Source organism: Cherax quadricarinatus, chromosome 1 (assembly GCF_038502225.1).
Source record: "Cherax quadricarinatus isolate ZL_2023a chromosome 1, ASM3850222v1, whole genome shotgun sequence".
NCBI lineage: Eukaryota > Metazoa > Arthropoda > Malacostraca > Decapoda > Parastacidae > Cherax > Cherax quadricarinatus.
Window position 1 is genome coordinate 15,050,402 of NC_091292.1, and position 21,828 is coordinate 15,072,229.

General features: G+C 39.4%; 1 protein-coding gene across 5 annotated transcripts in view; it reads left to right on the forward strand.

Annotated features, from left to right (window-relative positions):
• melt (ventricular zone expressed PH domain-containing protein melted) overlaps nt 1-21,828 on the forward strand; it is a 196,928-nt gene that overhangs the window by 90,989 nt on the left and 84,111 nt on the right. For all 5 annotated transcript variants that reach the window (XM_070096513.1, XM_070096606.1, XM_070096479.1 and 2 more), the window contains one exon: nt 21,458-21,597. In XM_070096513.1, coding sequence (XP_069952614.1) covers nt 21,458-21,597 — 140 coding nt within the window. The remainder of the gene's footprint in view (nt 1-21,457; nt 21,598-21,828) is intronic.

Below are 21,828 nucleotides of genomic sequence, written 5' to 3' on the forward strand. Positions count from 1 at the left end.
ACTTTTTTCATCAAAATCAAGCCTCGCGGTTCATGATTTGCCTTGTGATTCATCCGTCGTACAAAACGTCTGTGAGGCTGGGCATACACAAAGGCTCCCACACAACATTCAGGAGTCAGTGTGGCATTGTCTGTGGATGAGTGACCACCAGGTACTTTACCACACAAACAGTCCCCACACAAACAAGCCAGGCTACTTCCCCACACACACGGTTTGATTTGAATGGGACTTGCGCATGAGTTAATAGAATTATTAAAGCTTATTGCTTGGGTAGCATTGAAAATTGGGTTGGACAAATATTCTGTTAGTGGGATGGTTTGTGAAGGACTTGCCTAGTATGGGCCAACAAGTCTGTTGCAGTGTTCCTGCTTTCTTAAGTACACCAGCCAGGGTACTTCCCCACACACACCATTTGATTTGAGTGGGACTTGCATATGAGTGAATAGAATTATCAAAGCTTATTGCATGGGTAGCATTGAAAATTGGGTTGGACGTATATTCTATTAGTGGGATGGTTTGTGAAGGACCTGCCTAGTATGGGCCAACAGGTCTGCTGCAGTGTTCCTGCTTTCTTATGTTCCATACACCAACAAGAGTCTTCAATAAAGATAAGTGTGATGTTGTTATTGTTTTATACTTGATTTCTCATTCTTTTCTGTATGTAAATCTATATTAACTCTTTGAGGGTCGGTCACGTACAAGTACGTCATTGCAGCCAGGGTTGGTCACGTACTTGTACGCCTAAGTTCTAGCACCTTCAAGTCTGGTGGAAGAAAGCTGGCAGGTCTACATGTGAAAGAATGTGTCTGTGTGGTCAGTGTGCACAGTATAAAAAAATCCTGAAGTACGCTGTGCATAATGAGAAAAAAATTTGACTGTGTTTTTGGTTTAAAACAGCGACTTTCTAGTGAATTTTTGTATGGTATTTATGGTTGTATTCTTGTTTCCTTGGTCTCATTTGATAGAATGGAAGATATATTACAGAATTAGAGATGATTTTGATTGGTTTCATGATGACAAGTACCTTGAAAGTGAGCTCAAAGTAGCGGAAATTATCGATTTTTGCCGATATTCAATAGTAAACAAATCAAGCCACGCATCCAATACACGTCAACTGGTGAGTCTAATATTCTTTCATAAGTGCGCTAATATCATTTATATCGTTTTTACAATGATGCAGTAGTATACATAACAGAAAACTTTCTATCTTCTGTGAGAATAAAAATTCAAAATGGAAAGCAAAAGTAATGTAAGAGGGCCTAGAGACGTGACTAATGTTATTTTAGTGCCATGAATGTGTGTTGTTTATTCTGAACCCTATTTTGAAATTGGCATCTTTTGAAATTTGTGTGAAATTGCCCAAATTGCCAATTTCTGACAACTTTATTGGGTAGTTGAAATCAGTAAATGGGTGGATTCTTGTGCTCAGTTGATAGAACAAATGGAGTTCTAGGGAAATAGCTATGATTTTAGTCAACTGCAACATTGGAATTGGCCGAAAATAGGGCCCAAAGTGGGCAAAATCGCCAACTTCGTAAGAGCATAATTCTGTAAGTTTTTCATCAAATTTCATACTTTCGGTGTCATTATGATTGGAAAAAGATTCTCTGTCATTTCATAAGGAAAAATAATTTATTTTTTTCCCAAAAATTTTTCGACACTAAGAACGAGTTTGGGAGAGGGCCTCTCGACCCTCAAAGGGTTAATGTATAAAAAATAGTTTTTGTTAATACTTTTGGGTGTCTGGAATGGATTAATTGAATTTACGTTACTTCTTATGGGAAAAAATGGTTTAGAGTTTCATGAATTTCGACTTTTGGGAATGGATTAATCGCGAAACTCAGGGGTCCACTGTATGTATATAATGCAGTCTCCATGGGGTAGTGGAACAGAATTCTTCCTCCGTAAACCATGCGTGACATATGTGATTAAAATGCCATGAGCAAGGGGGCCAGTAACCCCCTTTTGTATTAACCCCTTAACTGTCCAAATGAAGATCTATGTTCACTCGCCCAGCACTCCCAATATTTGGAATTTTTTTTTATTTTTTTAATGAAGAGGATTTTTTTTTTTACATAAACTAATGTAAAAAAAAATTCTAGTCAGTACATTGGACCCCCGGTTATCGGCCGGTTCAGTTATCGGCCAACTCGGTTATCGGCCAGTTTTTCAGCACTCGGTTATCGGCCAGTTTTTCAGCACTCGGTTATCGGCCGTTAATTCGGTTATCGGCCATTTGGGAGGCATCCATCCACCAGTTGGGGCCGCTTTCGAGTCAGTTTGGCTTTGTCTCTGGGCAAGTGAGGAAGCGTCTGCTCATTCATCCAAACATTTTGCTATAATCCATTGTTTTTTTGTGGTTATTGATTGAGTGCAACTGCAAAATAAGCAACCTTGAGACCAAAGAAACACATTACATAGTACAGTGGACCCCCGCATAACGATGGCATCACATAGCGATTATTTCGCATACCGCTTACTTTAATCGCAAAAATTTTGCCTCACATACCGCTTAAAAACCCGCTTACCGATTTTCGTCCGAGACGCGTCCAATGTGCGGCCTGAGCCACGCTCACATGTTCCGCCGGTGGCATTGTTTACCAGCCAGCCTCCGCGGTAACATCCAAGCATACAATCGGAATATTTCGTATTATTACAGTGTTTTCGGTGCTTTTTCTGGAAAATAAGTGACCATGGGCCCCAAGAAAGCTTCTAGTGCCAACCCTACAGCAATAAGGGTGAGAATTACAATAGAGATGAAGAAAAAGATCATTGATAAGTATGAAAGTGGAGTGCATGTCTCCGAGCTGGCCAGGTTGTATAATAAACCCCAATCAACCATCGCTACTATTGGTGGTACAGCTGCTGCTGCTGCTGCACTGTCAGCTGCTGCTGCTGCTGCACTGTCAGCTGCTGCTGCTGCTGTAGCACCGTTGTTGGTGTGGCTTATTGAGAATACCAAGAAACAATTAACCCCAGAGGATTTGCCACCCAGGATAACCCAAAAAAGTCAGTGTCATCGAAGTCTGTCTAACTTATTTCCATTGGGGTCCTTAATCTTGTCTCCCAGGATGCAACCCACACAAGTCGACTAACACCCAGGTGAACAGGGAAAAATGCCTGGAACTAGTGCTCATATTGGTGAATTTAAAGCCAGCAAAGGTTGGTTTGAGAGATTTAAGAATCGTAGTGGCATACACAGTGTGATAAGGCCTGTTCTGGAAGAAAATGCCAAACAGGACCTACAGTACTCAGGAGGAAAAGGCACTCCCAGGACACAGTGTCTCATCAGTCATTGCTGCATCTTCAATAAAGGTAAGTGTCATTTATTCTTCATTTAGTAGACTAGTACATGCACAATATATACTGTGCATGTACTACTCTACTATTGTGCATGTATCCTTCTCTTTGTGTGTGGGAAAATGTATATTTCATGTAGTAAAATTTTTTTTTTCATACTTTTGGGTGTCTTGCACGGATTAATTTGATTTCCATTATTTCTTATGGGGAAAATTCATTCACATAACGATTATTTCGCATAACAATTACCCCTCTTGCACGGATTAAAATCGTTAACCGGGGGTCCACTGTATATAAAAGCATGCAATGTTTATATGCGATGTACAGGAGGGCCCCACTTATACGGCGGGTTAGGTTCCAGGCTACCGCCGTAAAGCGGAAACCGCCGTAAAGTGGAACACCCTTTTTTTCCACTTACAAATGCATACAAACACTAGATAACAAGTTTACACTAACATATATTATGTTAGCAATAGAACCAGGCATCAAAGAACAATAAAAAAGTACAATACACACATAGTGCACTCATTACTTACCTTAAAATATTTATAGTCTTAATCTAGGGTGAGACAAGTAGTATTTATTGTAAGAAATCAAGTGTGGTATGTATGGTAGTCAGCCAGGCTACCATACCAGGCCACCCCACCCACACATACTATTCTATGATATTTAAGCATCCCAGAGCGATAAAATGTATATACAGTTCACTCATTACTTACCTTAAAATATAGGGTGAGATGAGTAGTATTTATTGTAAAAAATCAAGTGTGGTAGAGACCAAACAGAGTTGAATAACTATAGGCCAATATCCAACTTACACCCTCTCTCAAAAATCTTCGAAAAATTAATTCATAAACGAATCTACTCCTACCTTATCTCCCAAAACATACTCAACCCCTGCCAATTTGGATTCAGGCCTAATAAAAATACTAATGATGCTATTATACACATGCTAGAACATATATACACTGCAATAGAGAAAAAAGAAGTCCCACTGGGGATCTTCATTGACTTGCGTAAAGCTTTTGATACAGTTGACCATGACTTGCTCCACGTAAAATTGTCACACTATGGTATAAGAGGGCACTCCCTCAACTACCTCAAGTCATACCTCAGCAACAGAAGCCAATATGTGTACGCAAATGGGGCAAACTCTTCTGCACAACCAATTACAGTTGGTGTCCCACAGGGAAGTGTCCTTGGCCCTCTTCTCTTTCTCCTATACATAAATGACCTACCAAATGCTTCGCAATTACTCAAACCCACACTATTTGCAGATGACACTACATACATCTTCTCCCACCCGAGCCCAGTCACGCTAGCCAATACTGTAAATACCGAATTACGGAAAATATCTACCTGGATGAGGACTAACAAACTTACACTAAACATTGACTAAACCTACTTCATTCAGTTTGGTAACAGAGCTACAGATGTCCCTCTTAACATAATGATAAATGGATCACCTATCACAAAGCTAACAGAGGGAAAATTCTTAGGAATCCACCTTGATAATAGACTCAAATTTCATACACATATACAACAAATTTCTAAGAAAATTTCCAAGACTGTGGGCATACTATCGAGGATATGGTACTATGCTCCACAGTCAGCCCTCCTGGCCCTATATCACTCTCTTATTTACCCCTATCTCACCTATGGAATTTGTGCATGGGGCTCAACAACAATTAACCATCTCAGACCACTAATTACCCAACAAAAGGCTGCAGTTAGAATGATAACAAATTCTCACTACAGGCAGCACACTCCACCAATATTCAATACACTAAACCTACTCACCATACAAAACATCCATACTTATTACTGCACCTATTACATACATAGAACACTTAACTCTGATATTAACCCTCCCCTCAAATATCTCCTTGCCAACCTCAACAGAACACATGACCATAACACAAGGCACAGATCACTCTTTGATGTTCCTCATGTCCATCTCACACTATGCAAAAACTCAATGCACATAAAAGGCCCTAAAATCTGGAATTCATTACCTGTAAATATAAAAGAAACACTACCTGTTTATAAATTCAAGTCTCTTCTCAAAGATCACTTACTCACCCAAAACCAAATAAATACTGAATAACTGAACCTTATAAATTGTATATCTTAAATGTTTCTCACAATTATATCACATAAATGTTAAACCTAAAACCCAATCTAACTTTATTATTTTTTAAATACACTACCTAACAGAATACTCCATATGACTGAATGTACAACAATGCATGCAACCATATGACCTGTCTTTGTAATACTCACTTGTGCTTTATAGTAATCTGTTTACATTAATGTTTTATCACTGATTTCATCATTGCTTAGTTAATCTTAAGTTAATTTTAAGCCAGCCCGTAATGTTATGCTGCTCTTATCTGTATTTTTTTGTACCTCTGTATGTGTGCTCAAATTGTAAATTAATAAATTAAATAAATATGGTAGTCAGCCAGGCTACCATACCAGGCCAACCCACCCACACATACTATTCTATGATATTTAAGCATCCCAGAGTGATAAAATGTATATACAGTTCACTCATTACTTACCTTAAAATATAGGGTGAGATGAGTAGTATTTATTGTAAAAAATCAAGTGTGGTATGTATGGTAGTCAGCCGGGCTACCATACCAGAGAGAAAGAATGAGTGCATGAGAGAGGACTGGCGCAGAGTTATGTAAACAAACCAGGCGAAGGTAAGTTTTGTAAACAGTGTACACGTCTGGTTTGTGTACAAGTTACATTGTGTACAGGTTGTCTCTACATTGATACGGTAGAATAAATAAAGAAGAACACTCCCATTCTCATGTAACATCATTTTGAGAAGAAATGATGCTCTGAGTGAAGGCAATGGAAGTAAGTCACTCTGACTTTTTTTGGGTTATCCTAGGTTCTCTACACATATGTTATGTATTTATGTTATGTATCGTGTTTATTATATAATTTTGAAAAAAATATCACGGATGGATTAATGAAAATGTGTATATTAACGTAATATACAACATTTAATGATACACCGAGCTCAGACAGTGTAAACAAACAAACTAAACAGGTTGTGGACGATCACTCAGTCAGGCGAAATAGACGGTATTAATACGTGTCCAGTTTTAATTCATTCAGGTACATTTGTAAGAGTTTGTGAAACTTTTACCTTATAATATTTTTATTATTATAATAATAATTAAATCACGAAACAAATACTCTTACACTGTGTACAAGTTAGTACAGAATTATAGCTATAAAGTGAAGGCATACGAAAGGAATATTTTTCTACAGTTATCCCTAGTAACAGGTGACGGGCTAGAGAAAACGTAATTCTTCCGACACTTCTACAAGCCGTTTGGTAAACATCTCATATATATTTGTATAAATTTTTATACTGTGGGTGCATGTATCATGTTTGTGTGTTACATAATGTGTTTCTTATATAATTTTGAAAAAATATCATGGATAGATTAAGGGAAATGTCTATATTAACGTAATATGCGACATTAATGCGCCCAAGAGATTATTATTATTACTATTATTATTATTATTATTATTATTATTATTATTATTATTTTTATTGCATCAAGAGTAGAGAGACTCTTAGTGATTTTAATGTTTACCTACATGCCAGCACAGTGTGTAAGTTTATTTAGGTACAGGTGTACACAAGTTTAATTATCAAGTACAATACATATAAAATATACAATAACTTTAAAACACTTGAAATTTTGGAAAGTTTCCAGACATAATAAGGAGATGTGCTCAGGGAGAATGTAAACAAACTCGGTGGGCCGCTGTGACCGTATTAGAAAGACAGGTGGGGGGAGCCGTATAGCGAGTTTTGGTCATAATTTGAAATGTCCATATTAGCGGAACGCCGTAAAGCGAAACGCCGTAAAGCGGGGCCCTGCTGTATATTTAACCCCTTGACTGTCGCAACCCCAAATCCTGAGGTGTCTCCTGGTGTCGCAAAATCCCCCCCAAATTATTTTTTTCTTATGAAATGATAATCTTTTCCCGATTGTACTGACACCAAAAGAACAAAATTTGATGGAAAACTGATGGAATTACGCTCTCATGAAGTTAGCGACCTCAGCGATATTTACAAATCGGCGATTTCGTCCACTTTGAGCCCTATTTTCGGTTAATTCCATTGTTCAAGTCGACCAAACTCATAGCTATTTCTTTAGAACTCCATTTTTTTCTATCGATTGAGTACAAGAAACTGCCAGTTTACTGATTTCAACTACCCAATAATGTGGTCAGAAATTTGCAATTTGGCCAATTTCACGAAAATTAAAAAATGACAGTTTCAAAATAGGGTCCAGAATGAACAATGCAGACTTTCCTGACTCTAAAATAACATTTTCTTTGTTCATCAGTCATGTCTCCAGGCCCCTCTGATATTACTGTTGCTTTCTATTTTGAATTTTTATTCAAACAAAAAATAGAAGATTTACTGTTATGCAGACTACTGCAATATTGTAATAATTGTATAAATAATGTCAACCCATTCATGACTGCATATTAGAATGGCTGCTTGGACATTTACTGGAAAATGACATAATTTGTTTACCTTTGAACATTGGCAAAAATCAAACATTTCCCCTACTTTGAGTTCCATTTCAAGGTTCTTTTCATAGTAAAACCAGTCAGAAATCACCTCTATTTCTATAATATGTTTTCCATTCTATCAAATGAGACAAAGAAAACTAGAATACAACCATAAATACCATCCGAAACTAGACCACAAAGTTGGCATTTTAATTAAAAAAAAAAAAAGGTTGGATTTTTTTTCTCATTATGCACTGCGTGATGCAGGATTTTTTTAATATGGTGCACACTGACCCCACACACCCATTCTCTCACATGTGAGCCTACCAGCTTTCTCCTGCTTGATTTGAAGCCGCTAGAATTTGAGTATATATACGTCAAAAACGGTGGCTTGTAAGATGTATATATACGACCAAAACAGTCAAAGGGTTAATAATAATCACTGGTACATTAAATGTCTTATTTTACATTAATATAGACATTTTCATTAATCCCACTTCAGGGAAATCTTAGAGATGCCAAAAACAGACCTCTATGGACAGATTTGTTGTGAGACAGGGGTCCAGTGACTCTCAAGCTTGTCCTAGTTCCATTAAAAGACAAAGAAGGGAAGTAACCCCAGAGAAGGCTTTGCTACCTAGTCTTTATAGAGGGGGATTCCCCTTCCAAACACTAGCTCCTCCCTCTTTCCTCTTCCCTATCTTCCAGAAGCCAGCATTAGCCTTCAATAAATCAATAATCGTCCATAATCCGTTCCTGGAAGTGGGACTATTATCGAAATGGACGATTTACGAATCAATTTTCCCCATAAGAAATAATGTAAATTCAATTAATCCGTTCCTGACACCCAGAAGTATTAAAACAAAAATTTTTTTTACATGAAATATAGATGTAGTACATAAACAATACAGTGGCACATGATGAATTAAACATTAACAGAATAACACTTACCTTTATTGGCAATTCTTCTTTGTGTATGGAAGACTGGAGAAGGAGACTGATTGGATGAATTACTGTTTGGAAGGGGAATCCCCTTCCATCAACACCTTGGGTACCAATTGCTTTTCTGGGGTTACTTCTCTTCTCTGTTTCTTAATGCCACTAGGACCACCTTGAGAGTCACTGGAGTCCTGTCTCGCAAAAAAACTGTCCAGAGAGCTCTGTTTCTGGCGTCTCTTTAAAACTTCCCTAAAATGGGCCAAGACTCTGTCACTGTACAAGTTGCCGATATGGCTTGCAACATCCTTCTCTGGGTGATGTTTCTCCATAAATCTTTCCATCCTACCCCACATTTCAAAAATCTCCTTAATTTCTGAAGAAGGCACCTTCCTCCATCTCTCTTCCTCCTCCTCTGCAGCAAGATTCAGAGCTGCCATCTGTTGCTGTTCCTGCTGAAGCTCTTGCAGCTCCTCAGTGGTTAGCTCTTTGTTGTGGTCCTCCACCAACTCTTCCACATCCTCCAAACTCACATCCAACCCCATGGAAGCCCCCAGTGCCACAATGGATTTAACAACTGACATAGGCTCATCAGGGTCAGCCCCAAACCCTTCAAAATCCCTCTTGTGGACACAATCTGGCCACAATTTTCTCCAAGCAGAGTTCAAAGTCCTGGTAGTCACTCCCTCCCAAGCCTTACCTATAAGGCTTACACAATGGAGAATACTGAAATGTTCTTTCCAAAAATCTCGTAGGGTCAAGTGAGTGTCTGAGGTCACATTCAAGCACCTTTCAAACATTGCTTTGGTGTAGAGTTTTTTAAAGTTTGCAATGACCTGCTGGTCCATGGGTTGGAGGAGAGGAGTGGTATTCGGGGGCAAGAACTTTACTGTGATGAACCCAAACTCCTTCAGAATTAGGTCATCCAAGTTTGGAGGATGAGCAGGTGCATTGTCCATTACTAGGAGGCACTTGAGATCCAATTTCTTTTCCAGGAGGTAATTCTTCACACTAGGGCCAAACACTTCATTGAACCACTCTACAAAAATTTCCCTCGTGACCCATGCCTTACTATTAGATTTCCAAAACACACACAATTTACTCTTCATAACATTGTTTTTCCTGAACACTCTGGGATTTTCAGAATGGTACACTAGTAACGGCTTCACTTTGAAATCCCCACTAGCATTAGCACAGAACATTAGCGTCAGCCTGTCTTTCATAGGCTTGTGTCCTGGCATTGCCTTTTCCTCTTGTGTAATGAAGGTCCTCTTTGGCATTTTCTTCCAAAAGAGGCCTGTTTCGTCACAATTGAACACTTGTTCAGGTTTCAGTCCTTCACTGTTTATGTACTCCTGGAATTCATGCACATATTTTTCAGCCGCCTTGTGGTCCGAACTGGCAGCCTCACCATGCCTTACCACACTGTGTATGCCAGTACGCTTCTTAAATCTCTCAAACCAGCCTTTGCTAGCCTTAAATTCACTCACATCATCACTAGTTGCAGGCAATTTCTTTACCAAATCGTCATGCAACTGCCTAGCCTTTTCACAAATAAGCGACGTCATAAGACTGTCTCCTGCTAATTGTTTCTCATTTATCCACACCAATAATAACTTCTCAACATCTTCGAGTACTGGTGATCTCATTTTTGTCAGCATATTTACCCCCTTTGCAACAACAGCATCCTTGATTTCCTTTTTCTTGGCTATGATGGAAGATATGGTTGTACGGGATTTGTTATACATCCTGGCCAGTTCGCCCACACGTACGCCACTATCATATTGTTCAATGATGTTTTTCTTAAATTCAATCGTATTTCTCACCTTCTTTACCAAAGGCTTGGCACTAGGAGCTTTCTTTGGAGCCATGGTAGCTTATTTAGCACTTAAATAACTTGCAAGCACTAAAATAAATGAAATATTATGAAATATTTCACTGGAGCACGTGAGGGGACCGTCGCTCACTGGTAAACAATGGCACACTGGCTGGGAAGGAAACGCTGAGGCGGCTCGAGGCGGTTCAGACCGTGAGTACGCGTCCGGGACGAAGGACTATTAGCGAGTTACCGGACCATTTGCGAGCCAATATTTTGACAAAAAACAGGACTATTTCCGAAATGGACGACTTTCAGGCCGGTCGATTATTGAGGGACCACTGTACTCTAATATGCAGTCATGAATGGGTTGATGTTATTTATACAATTATTACAGTATTGCAGTAGTCTGCATAATAGTAAGTCTTCTATTTTTTGTTTGAATAAAAATTCAAAATAGAAAGCAAGAGTAATATCAGAGGGGCCTGGAGACATGACTGATGAGCAAAGAAAATGTTATTTTAGAGCCAGGAATGTCTGCATTGTTCATTCTGGACCTTATTTTGAAATTGCCATATTTTTTAGTTTTCGTGAAATTGGCCAAATTGCAAATTTCTGACCACATTATTAGGTAGTTGAAATCGGTAAATGGGCAGTTTCTTGTACTCAGTTGATAGAAAAAATGGAGTTCTAAAGAAATAGCTATGAGTTTGGGCGACTGGAACAATGGAATTAGCCGAAAATAGGGCTCAAAGTGGGCAAAATCGCCGATTTGTAAACAGCGCCGAGGTCACTAACTTCGCGAGAGCATAATTCCGTCAGTTTTCCATCGAATTTCGTTTTTTTAGTTTACCTGGAGTTTACCTGGAGAGAGTTCCGGGGGTCAACGCCCCCGCGGCCCGGTCTGAGACCAGGCCTCCTGGTGGATCAGAGCCTGATCAACCAGGCTGTTGCTGCTGGCTGCACGCAAACCAACATACGAGCCACAGCCCGGCTGATCCGGAACTGACTTTAGGTGCTTGTCCAGTGCCAGCTTGAAGACTGCCAGGGGTCTGTTGGTAATCCCCTTTATGTGTGCTGGGAGGCAGTTGAACAGTCTCGGGCCCCTGACACTTATTGTATGGTCTCTTAACGTGCTAGTGACACCCCTGCTTTTCATTGGGGGGATGGTGCATCGTCTGCCAAGTCTTTTGCTTTCGTAGTGGGTGATTTTCGTGTGCAAGTTCGGTACTAGTCCCTCTAGGATTTTCCAGGTGTATATAATCATGTATCTCTCCCTCCTGCGTTCCAGGGAATACAGGTTTAGGAACCTCAAGCGCTCCCAATAATTGAGGTGTTTTATCTCCGTTATGCGCGCCGTGAAAGTTCTCTGTACATTTTCTAGGTCGGCAATTTCACCTGCCTTGAAAGGTGCTGTTAGTGTGCAGCAATATTCCAGCCTAGATAGAACAAGTGACCTGAAGAGTGTCATCATGGGCTTGGCCTCCCTAGTTTTGAAGGTTCTCATTATCCATCCTGTCATTTTTCTAGCAGATGCGATTGATACAATGTTATGGTCCTTGAAGGTGAGATCCTCCGACATGATCACTCCCAGGTCTTTGACGTTGGTGTTTCGCTCTATTTTGTGGCCAGAATTTGTTTTGTACTCTGATGAAGATTTAATTTCCTCATGTTTACCATATCTGAGTAATTGAAATTTCTCATCGTTGAACTTCATATTGTTTTCTGCAGCCCACTGAAAGATTTGGTTGATGTCTGCCTGGAGCTTTGCAGTGTCTGCAATGGAAGACACTGTCATGCAGATTCGGGTGTCATCTGCAAAGGAAGACACGGTGCTGTGGCTGACATCCTTGTCTATGTCGGATATAAGGATGAGGAACAAGATGGGAGCGAGTACTGTGCCTTGTGGAACAGAGCTTTTCACCGTAGCTGCCTCGGACTTTACTCTGTTGACGACTACTCTCTGTGTTCTGTTAGTGAGGAAATTATAGATCCATCGACCGACTTTTCCTGTTATTCCTTTAGCACGCATTTTGTGCGCTATTACGCCATGGTCACACTTGTCGAAGGCTTTTGCAAAGTCTGTATATATTACATCTGCATTCTTTTTGTCTTCTAGTGCATTTAGGACCTTGTCGTAGTGGTCCAATAGTTGAGACAGACAGGAGCGACCTGTTCTAAACCCATGTTGCCCTGGGTTGTGTAACTGATGGGTTTCTAGATGCGTGGTGATCTTGCTTCTTAGGACCCTTTCAAAGATTTTTATGATATGGGATGTTAGTGCTATTGGTCTGTAGTTCTTTGCTGTTGCTTTACTGCCCCCTTTGTGGAGTGGGGCTATGTCTGTTGTTTTTAGTAACTGTGGGACGACCCCCGTGTCCATGCTCCCTCTCCATAGGATGGAAAAGGCTCGTGATAGGGGCTTCTTGCAGTTCTTGATGAACACAGAGTTCCACGAGTCTGGCCCTGGGGCAGAGTGCATGGGCATGTCATTTATCGCCTGTTCGAAGTCATTTGGCGTCAGGATAACATCGGATAGGCTTGTGTTAATCAAATTTTGTGGCTCTCTCATAAAAAATTCATTTTGATCTTCGACTCTCAGTCTGGTTAGCGGCTTGCTAAAAACTGAGTCATATTGGGACTTGAGTAGCTCACTCATTTCCTTGTTGTCATCTGTGTAGGACCCATCTTGTTTAAGTAGGGGCCCAATACTGGACGTTGTTCTCGATTTTGATTTGGCATAGGAGAAGAAATACTTTGGGTTTCTTTCGATTTCATTTATGGCTTTTAGTTCTTCCCGCGATTCCTGACTCCTAAAGGATTCTTTTAGCTTAAGTTCGATGCTTGCTATTTCTCTGACCAGTGTCTCCCTACGCATTTCAGATATATTGACCTCTTTTAGCCGCTCTGTTATTCTTTTCCGTCGCCTGTAAAGGGAGCGCCTGTCTCTTTCTGTTTTACATCTACTCCTCCTTTTTCTTAGAGGAATAAGCCTTGTGCATACATCGAGTGCCACCGAGTTAATCTGTTCTAGGCATAAGTTGGGGTCTGTGTTGCTTAGTATATCTTCCCAGCTTATATCGGTTAGGACTTGGTTTACTTGGTCCCACTTTATGTTTTTGTTATTGAAGTTGAATTTGGTGAATGCTCCCTCGTGACTAATCTCCTTATGTCGGTCTGGGGCTCCGCGCATACATGACTGAACCTCAATTATGTTGTGATCTGAGTATATTGTTTTTGATATGGTGATATTTCTTATCAGATCATCATTGTTAGTGAAGATGAGGTCTAGTGTATTCTCCAGTCTAGTAGGCTCTATTATTTGCTGGTTTAAATTGAATTTTGTGCAGAGATTTAAAAGCTCGCGTGAGTGTGAGTTTTCATCAGAGCTGCCTCCTGGTGTTATTACTGCAACAATATTATTTGCTATATTCCTCCATTTTAGGTGCCTTAAGTTGAAATCCCCCAGGAGCAAGATGTTGGGTGCAGGAGCTGGAAGGTTTTCCAGACAGTGGTCAATTTTTAACAGCTGTTCCTGGAATTGCTGGGATGTTGCATCCGGAGGCTTGTAGACTATCACAATGACTAGGTTTTGGTTCTCGACCTTTACTGCTAAAACTTCCACTACATCATTTGAGGCATTTAGCAGTTCTGTGCAAACAAGTGACTCTGCAATGTACAGGCCAACCCCCCCCTTTTGCCTGTTCACTCTGTCACATCTGTATAGGTTGTAACCTGGGATCCATATTTCGTTGTCCAAGTGATCCTTTAGTGTCATTACAATTGGAAAAAGATTCTCTATCATTTCATAAGAAAAAATAATTTTTTTTTTTAAATTTTGCAACACCAGGAGACACCTCAGGATTGGGGGTTGCGACAGTCAAAGGGTTAAACTGTCCAAACGTAGATCTACGTTCACTTGCGTGGCGCTCCGAATATTTTGAAAAATAAAAAAAATAGTTTTTTTTTTCTTTTAAAATGAAGAGCACATTTTTCTACGTTACAGGATTAAAAAAAAAATTTTAGGGACAGTACTTACTGAGATATAAGATCGTGAAGTTGGCTCTGGATGCTCACCTGTCGCCAATATCGACTCCTGCCACTTGCAGAAGTGTTGCCAACATACTTCTTTTCTCGTTTTTATTTGAATTTATATATTTTTATGTTCTGATAATTACAGTTTATAATAGTTCTTGTAATTTCATAGCCAATCTTTGCTCTAACACAAATATTAGGCACTGAAGTAGTACCTAATGTATGTAATATTAGGTACTGAAATAGTACCTAACATCACACTGACAGGTGAATATTTACACCTGCCTGGGTTATTTACTATTGTCTAGATATATATATGAATTATTTATAGGTCCCAGCAATGTTTTAGAAACCCTGGCATATACTTTGAAGCATGTTGTTATGAAAGGCATCCCTATATACTGTTGACAGCCTAGTGACATTTGATAAATGCCCACTGCTCCAGCTAACCCTCGCTGTATTTGTTATCACTGTTACAAACATGTCTTGTCTCTGTCTGTTTATGTCTATCTGCCTGTCTATCTGTCTGCCTGTCTGTCTCTGCTTATCTGTCTTTCTGACTGCCTGGAGTATATGTATATCACACTCCTTGAAGAACCGTGTTATGGCATCTGTTATCAGCTCAGTGACATTTGATAAATGGGTGCTCAGGGAACCCTGGCTTTATCTGTTTTCACTGATACATACAAACATGCTTCTGTCTATCTGTCTGTCTATCTGTTTCTCTATCTTTCCCTGGAATTTTTGGGTTATCCTTGGTAATTTACACAATGTATAATAACTGTACTTATGTGTACATGTGAGACAGAGATATAGGTAGACAGAGATATAGGTAGACAGAGATATAGGTAGACAGAGATATAGGTAGACAGAGATATAGGTAGACAGAGATATAGGTAGACAGAGATATAGGTAGACAGAGATATAGGTAGAGAGAGATATAGGTAGAGAGAGATATAGGTAGAGAGAGATATAGGTAGAGAGAGATATAGGTAGACAGAGATATAGGTAGACAGAGATATAGGTAGACAGATATAGGTTTGTAGATGAATGGTTCAGAGAACCGACATGTTGATAAATTAGACACATGTGCAACTCTTGGGTATCTTTATTGAAGAAACGTTTCGCCACACAGTGGCTTCATCAGTTCATACAAAGGAGAATCTTGAAGAACAGGAGGAGAATGAGGTAATCAGTCCCTCAACCTTGAGTCGATGTGGTCAGTCCATCAATCTTGAATAGAATATGGCATATGTTCGGAGAAGGAGCTTATAAACCGTTGGTAGGAGAGGTGCAGCAGTCATAGGTGGTGTCACATTTGTTCAATGTGGAAGTAGGTCGTGCCCAAGAATTAGGCAAGCGAAGAATTCCCAAGTATTAAGATCCCAAGAAGTTGCAGTGTCTGACAGGTCAGACACTGCAACTTCTTGGGAAAGGTAGCTTGTCATTGGACTCTGATGGACTTTGATGTACGGAATCTTTAGGCAAGGCTCAACGCAGTTGAACCGGCAATCCAGTTTACACTAGAAAAAGAGTCCAATGACAAGCTACCTTTCGTCGACGTCCTCATTCACAAAGACAACAACCTAAGATTTCAAGTTTATCAGAAACCTACCAATAAAAATGATCTCACACACTTCTATTCCAGTCAAGATACTAAGACCAAAAGAGGCATCGTCATCGGGTTTTTCCTAAGAGCGTACCGAATTTGTAGTCCTGAGTTTCTTGACAAGGAATGTACATACATTCACCAAACCTTCACTGAGTTACATTTTCCTTCCTTTTCATAAAAGACTGCAAGAAAAGAGCTCTTCAGATCATTAATTCTCCACACACCAACAACACTCCTAACAAAGTTATAATACTTCCCAACAGCCAGCTTGCACTGAACGTTTCTAAAGTACTTGCACAAGCTAACACCGGAGTCGCCATCACTTCCAGCACTTCAGTAAAGGATCTGACCAGGACAAAATCAAAGCACCACAAACCAGTCAATGCAGGGGTTTACACTATACCCTGTGGAGGCTGCGACAAGATATATGTAGGTGAAACAGCAAGAAACCTCGACACCCGCCTCAATGAACACGTTTACGCATGTAGGAACGATAACTTGAACAATGCCTGTGTACAACACCGAAATTCCACCAATCATCTTACGAAATTCAGGGACGCCCAATTAGTGATCAAAGAAACTAATTTGCACAGACGCAAGTGCCTTGAATCTTTACTAATAGCTGTTTCTAATACAATTAAACAAAACAAAGGCAGCTTCACCATCTCTGAAGACTTAGCAAGAATCCTCCTGAAAACAGTAAACCCTGCCATCACATAGTCTCTCCTGTTAATACTACACAAAGCACATTACAGAGAGTGAACACTGAAACAGGCCTTCTCTATACAGTCTATATTTGTCTAACCTATTTTATGTTACCCAAATAATAGCTTTTATATCCTTTTACTCATGTACGAGTTAATTGCTCTACCATATTGCATTACTACTACTACTACAACTTATGTCACTACTACTACTACTACTACTTCTAGTATTGCACCTCACTCTGAGCCTATATATACCCTCTGTGTCCATGTACTGTTTGTAATGGCTTGACAAAGCTCCTGGAGAGCGAAACGTTGCCACAATAAAATGTCACGTTAGTTGCACTTGTCCTTTTACTTTACTTATTGTCGGTAATTCTACCAACATTATTACAAATATATACATAGTATTTATAGGTCCCAGAAATGTTTTGGATACACTGGGGTATATAATTAATAATAATTTCCCTTCAAGTATGATGTAAGACGTATGTCACTCGTCTTATCTTATCACTCCACTAATGACAGTGGTGACATTTGATGAGTATACACTGCCTTTGCATTATTTGTTTTCACTGTTATACATAAACATTGTCTAGCTCTGTCTTTGTCTACCTGTGTGTCTATCTGCTTGTCTCTCTTGTCTTAGAGAGTTGCTCATGAACCGACTGGTATTATACATGATCACTATCTACAAGCACAGTATAGCACTTTGGATTTTTTGGGTTATCCTAGGTAATTTACACTATGTATAATTGTATTTACGTATGTGTTCTGTGAGATAGAGACAAAGAGATAGAGATAGATACAGACAGACAGACAGATACACAGCCAGCCAGCCAGCCAACCAGCCTGCCAAACACATATTACATGTTCCAGAATTGTTTCTTTTTACTTAGGGCATAGGTTATAGGACATTCTGGCAGGATGACACTACAAGAGTACCAAAATTGAAAGGGTGTTGTACAAATGTTGCACATAGGTTATTATCGAAATTGTTGATATTTCCACGACAACTTGTGGCCACATCCACCTCAAAGCCACTAAACTTGGGGTCAACATCACTTTCCTCTTAAATGGGGAGTGTTAATACGAAATATCAGTGAATCCTTGGTGTTTGCCACGCTGTTTGCTCTAGCTGGCCCTCAATTGAACTGGTGCTTCCACAAGGTACTAAGTGTTCCCAGATTTTTTTAGTACTGTGCACACCGAGGGCTAAGGCCCATTCTTTGCTGACTAGGCATCTTAGGCCAACCATGCCAAATTTGGAGGCAGGAAAAATAAAATGTAGATTTACATTTGGAGCGCTGGCAGTAAGAATGTAGGTCTATGTTTGGACAGTTAAGGGGTTAATTACTAAACTTAAAGAAAAGCTTTTTTCTTTTTAGGTCACCCTTCCCTGGTGGGATACAGCCCATGGGTTTTAGGTTCTGTATATAATGTATAAATTTGTTGTTCAATCTCTTCAATTTTTGTCATGGCATTTATTTACTATATCCTTAATGCAAGTTTTTTATTTTTAAAGAAATTTTTAATTGGAAAAATTATGCTCATTCCTGTTCAACCACTAGTAATTTAGCCTGAAACAGGCAATGCATGTACTGTATTGTATATGCATTTGCTTTGTATTAAAATTTGTTATGTATTTTCTGCTTTGTATAAAGGCAAAGGGGACAAAAGAGAGTGCAAAATTTATAGGGGGATAAGTCTGTTGAGTATACCTGGTAAAGTGTATGGTAGTTATTATTGAAAGAATTAAGAGTAAGACAGAGAATAGGACAGTAGATGAACAAGGAGGCTTTAGGAAAGGAAGGGGGTGTGTGGACCAGGTGTTTACAGTGAAACATATAATTGAACAGTATTTAGATAAGGCTAAAGAGGTTTTTGTGGCATTTATGGATTTGGAAAAGGCGTATGATGGTGGATAGGGGGGCAATGTGGCAGATGTTGCAGGTGTATGGTGTAGGAGGTAGGTTACTGAAAGCAGTGAAGAATTTTTACGAGGGTAGTGAGGCTCAAGTTAGAGTATGTAGGAAAGAGGGAGATTATTTCCCAGTAAAAGTAGGCCTTAGACAAGGATGTGTGATGTCACCATGGTTGTTTAATATATTTATAGATGGGGCTGTAAGAGAAGTAAATGCGAGGGTCTTGGCAAGAGGGATGGAGTTTAAAGATAAAGAATCACACATAAAGTGGGAGTTGTCACAGTTGCTCTTTGCTGATGACACTGTGCTCTTGGGAGATTCTGAAGAGAAGTTGCAGAGGTTGGTGGATGAATTTGGTAGGGTATGCAAAAGAAGAAAATTAAAAGTGAATACAGGAAAGAGTAAGGTTATAAGGATAACTAAAAGATTAGGTGATGAAAGATTGGATATCAGATTGGAGGGAGAGAGTATGGAGGAGGTGAATGTATTCAGATATTTGGGAATGGACGTGTTAGCAGATGGGTCTATGAAAGATGAGGTGAATCATAGAATTGATGAGGGGAAAAGGGTGAGCAGTGCACTTAGGAGTCTGTGGAGACAAAGAACTTTGTCCTTGGAGGCAAAGAGGGGAATGTATGTGAGTATAGTTTTACCAACACTCTTATATGGGTGTGAAGCATGGGTGATGAATGTTGCAGCGAAGAGAAGGCTGGAGGCAGTGGAGATGTCATGTCTGAGGGCAATGTGTGGTGTGAATATAATGCAGAGAATTCATAGTTTGGAAGTTAGGAGGAGGTGCGGGATTACCAAAACTGTTGTCCAGAGGGCTGAGGAAGGGTTGTTGAGGTGGTTCGGACATGTAGAGAGAATGGAGCGAAACAGAATGACTTCAAGAGTGTATCAGTCTGTAGTGGAAGGAAGGCGGGGTAGGGGTCAGCCTAGGAAAGGTTGGAGGGAGGGGGTAAAGGAGGTTTTGTGTGCGAATGGCTTGGACTTCCAGCAGGCATGCGTGAGCGTGTTTGATAGGAGTGAATGGAGACAAATGGTTTTTAATACTTGACGTGCTGTTGGAATGTGAGCAAAGTAGCATTTATGAAGGGATTCAGGGAAACCGGCAGGCCGGACTTGAGTCCTGGAGATGGGAAGTACAGTGCCTGCACTCTGATGGAGGGGTGTTAATGTTGCAGTTTAAAAACTGTAGTGTAAAACACCCTTCTGGCAAGACAGTGATGGAGTGAATGATGGTGAAAGTTTTTTTTTTCGGGCCACCCTGCCTTGGTGGGAATCAGCCAGTGTGTTAATAATAAAAAAAATTCTGCTCCTTTTATTACTATTAACCCTTTGACTGTTTCAGGCCCCTTTCTGAAACTGTTATTCTATGTCGCTCAATTTTTGAAAAAAAAAAATTATTTTTTCTTATGAAATGATAGAGAATCTTTTCCCGATGGTAATGACACCAAAATTTCGAAATTTGTTCAAAAACTCATGGAATTATGCTCCCGCGAAGTTAGCGGTCTTGGCGACATGCGTATCGGCGATTTCGCCGACTTTGAGCCCTATTTTCAGCCAATTCCATTGTTCCAGTTGACCAAACTCATAGCTATTTCTTTAGAACTCCATTTTATCTATCAGCTGAGTAAAAGAAACCTCCCATTTACTAATTTGGACTACCCAATATGGTGGTCAGAAATTGGCAATTTGGCCAATTTCATGCAAACTAAAAAAGATGCCAATTTCAAAATAGGGTCCAGAATAAACAAGGTAGACATTCGTGGCAGTAAAATAACATATGCTCTGTTCATTAGTCACATCTCTAGGCCCCTCTTGTATTAATATTGCTTTCTATTTTGATTTTTTATTCATACAAAAAAATACAAAATTTAATGTTATGCAGACTACTGCATTATTGTAAAAATGGTATAAATAATATCAGTGCACTAGTGGAAGAATATTAGACTCCTCAGTTGACGTGTATTGGACGTGTGGTGTGATTTATTTACTCCTGAACATTGGTAAAAATCTAACATTTCCGCTACTTTGAGCTCAGTTTCAAGGTCGTTTTCATCGTCAAAGTAATGAAAATCATCTCTATTTCTGTAATATGTTTTCCATTTTATCACCTAAGACCATGGAAACGCGAATACAACAATAAATACTATACGAAAATACACCTCAAATTCGGCGTTTTATTCCAAAAAACGATCATTTTTTTTTTCTCATTACGCAATGTGTGCTGCAGGATTTTTTTTATGTGGTGCACACTGACCACCCAGACCCATTCTCTCACATGTGGGCCTACCAGCTTTCTCCCGCTTGATTTGAAGCCGCTAGAATTATTGAGTATATATATGTCAGAAACATTGGCTCGTAAGACGTATTTATACGTCGAAAACAGTCAAAGGGTTAATAATATTGCATTGCTTGCTTGCACTGTTAGGGCTTATTATACTGTACAGTGTTTTACAACAACTTCATTAAAAAACACATTCACCATCATTGTTTGGAATCAGGGACATAGTGGCAATATCATTTTCAAGATTTTGCATTATAACATGGATATTATCTTCAACAGAGAGAAAAAATAAAAAACATGCAAAGCTGTACTTTGCATGCCAGGGCAAAGGAGAACATTGTCTTTATAATAAACATCTATTCACTATGAAAACTAGAAATCCAAGGATCTGGATTCATCTCATGTTCCTTGCTCTTCAGGTAAGATTGTACAGTTCTATGACTGCTTTTGTATGAATTACCAGAAAAAAATTAGGCAGTTTCTTTAGTTTTAAAATCATAATCAGAATTGAGGGGCTAGTATGAATTATCCTTTTTGTATTCAATACACAGGTTGAAGCATTACAATTAGAATGAAAATTAAATATTTTACCTTTTACATGTACTTAGTAATTTGCTTACACAATTCATGGACTATTCCTACATTATTAT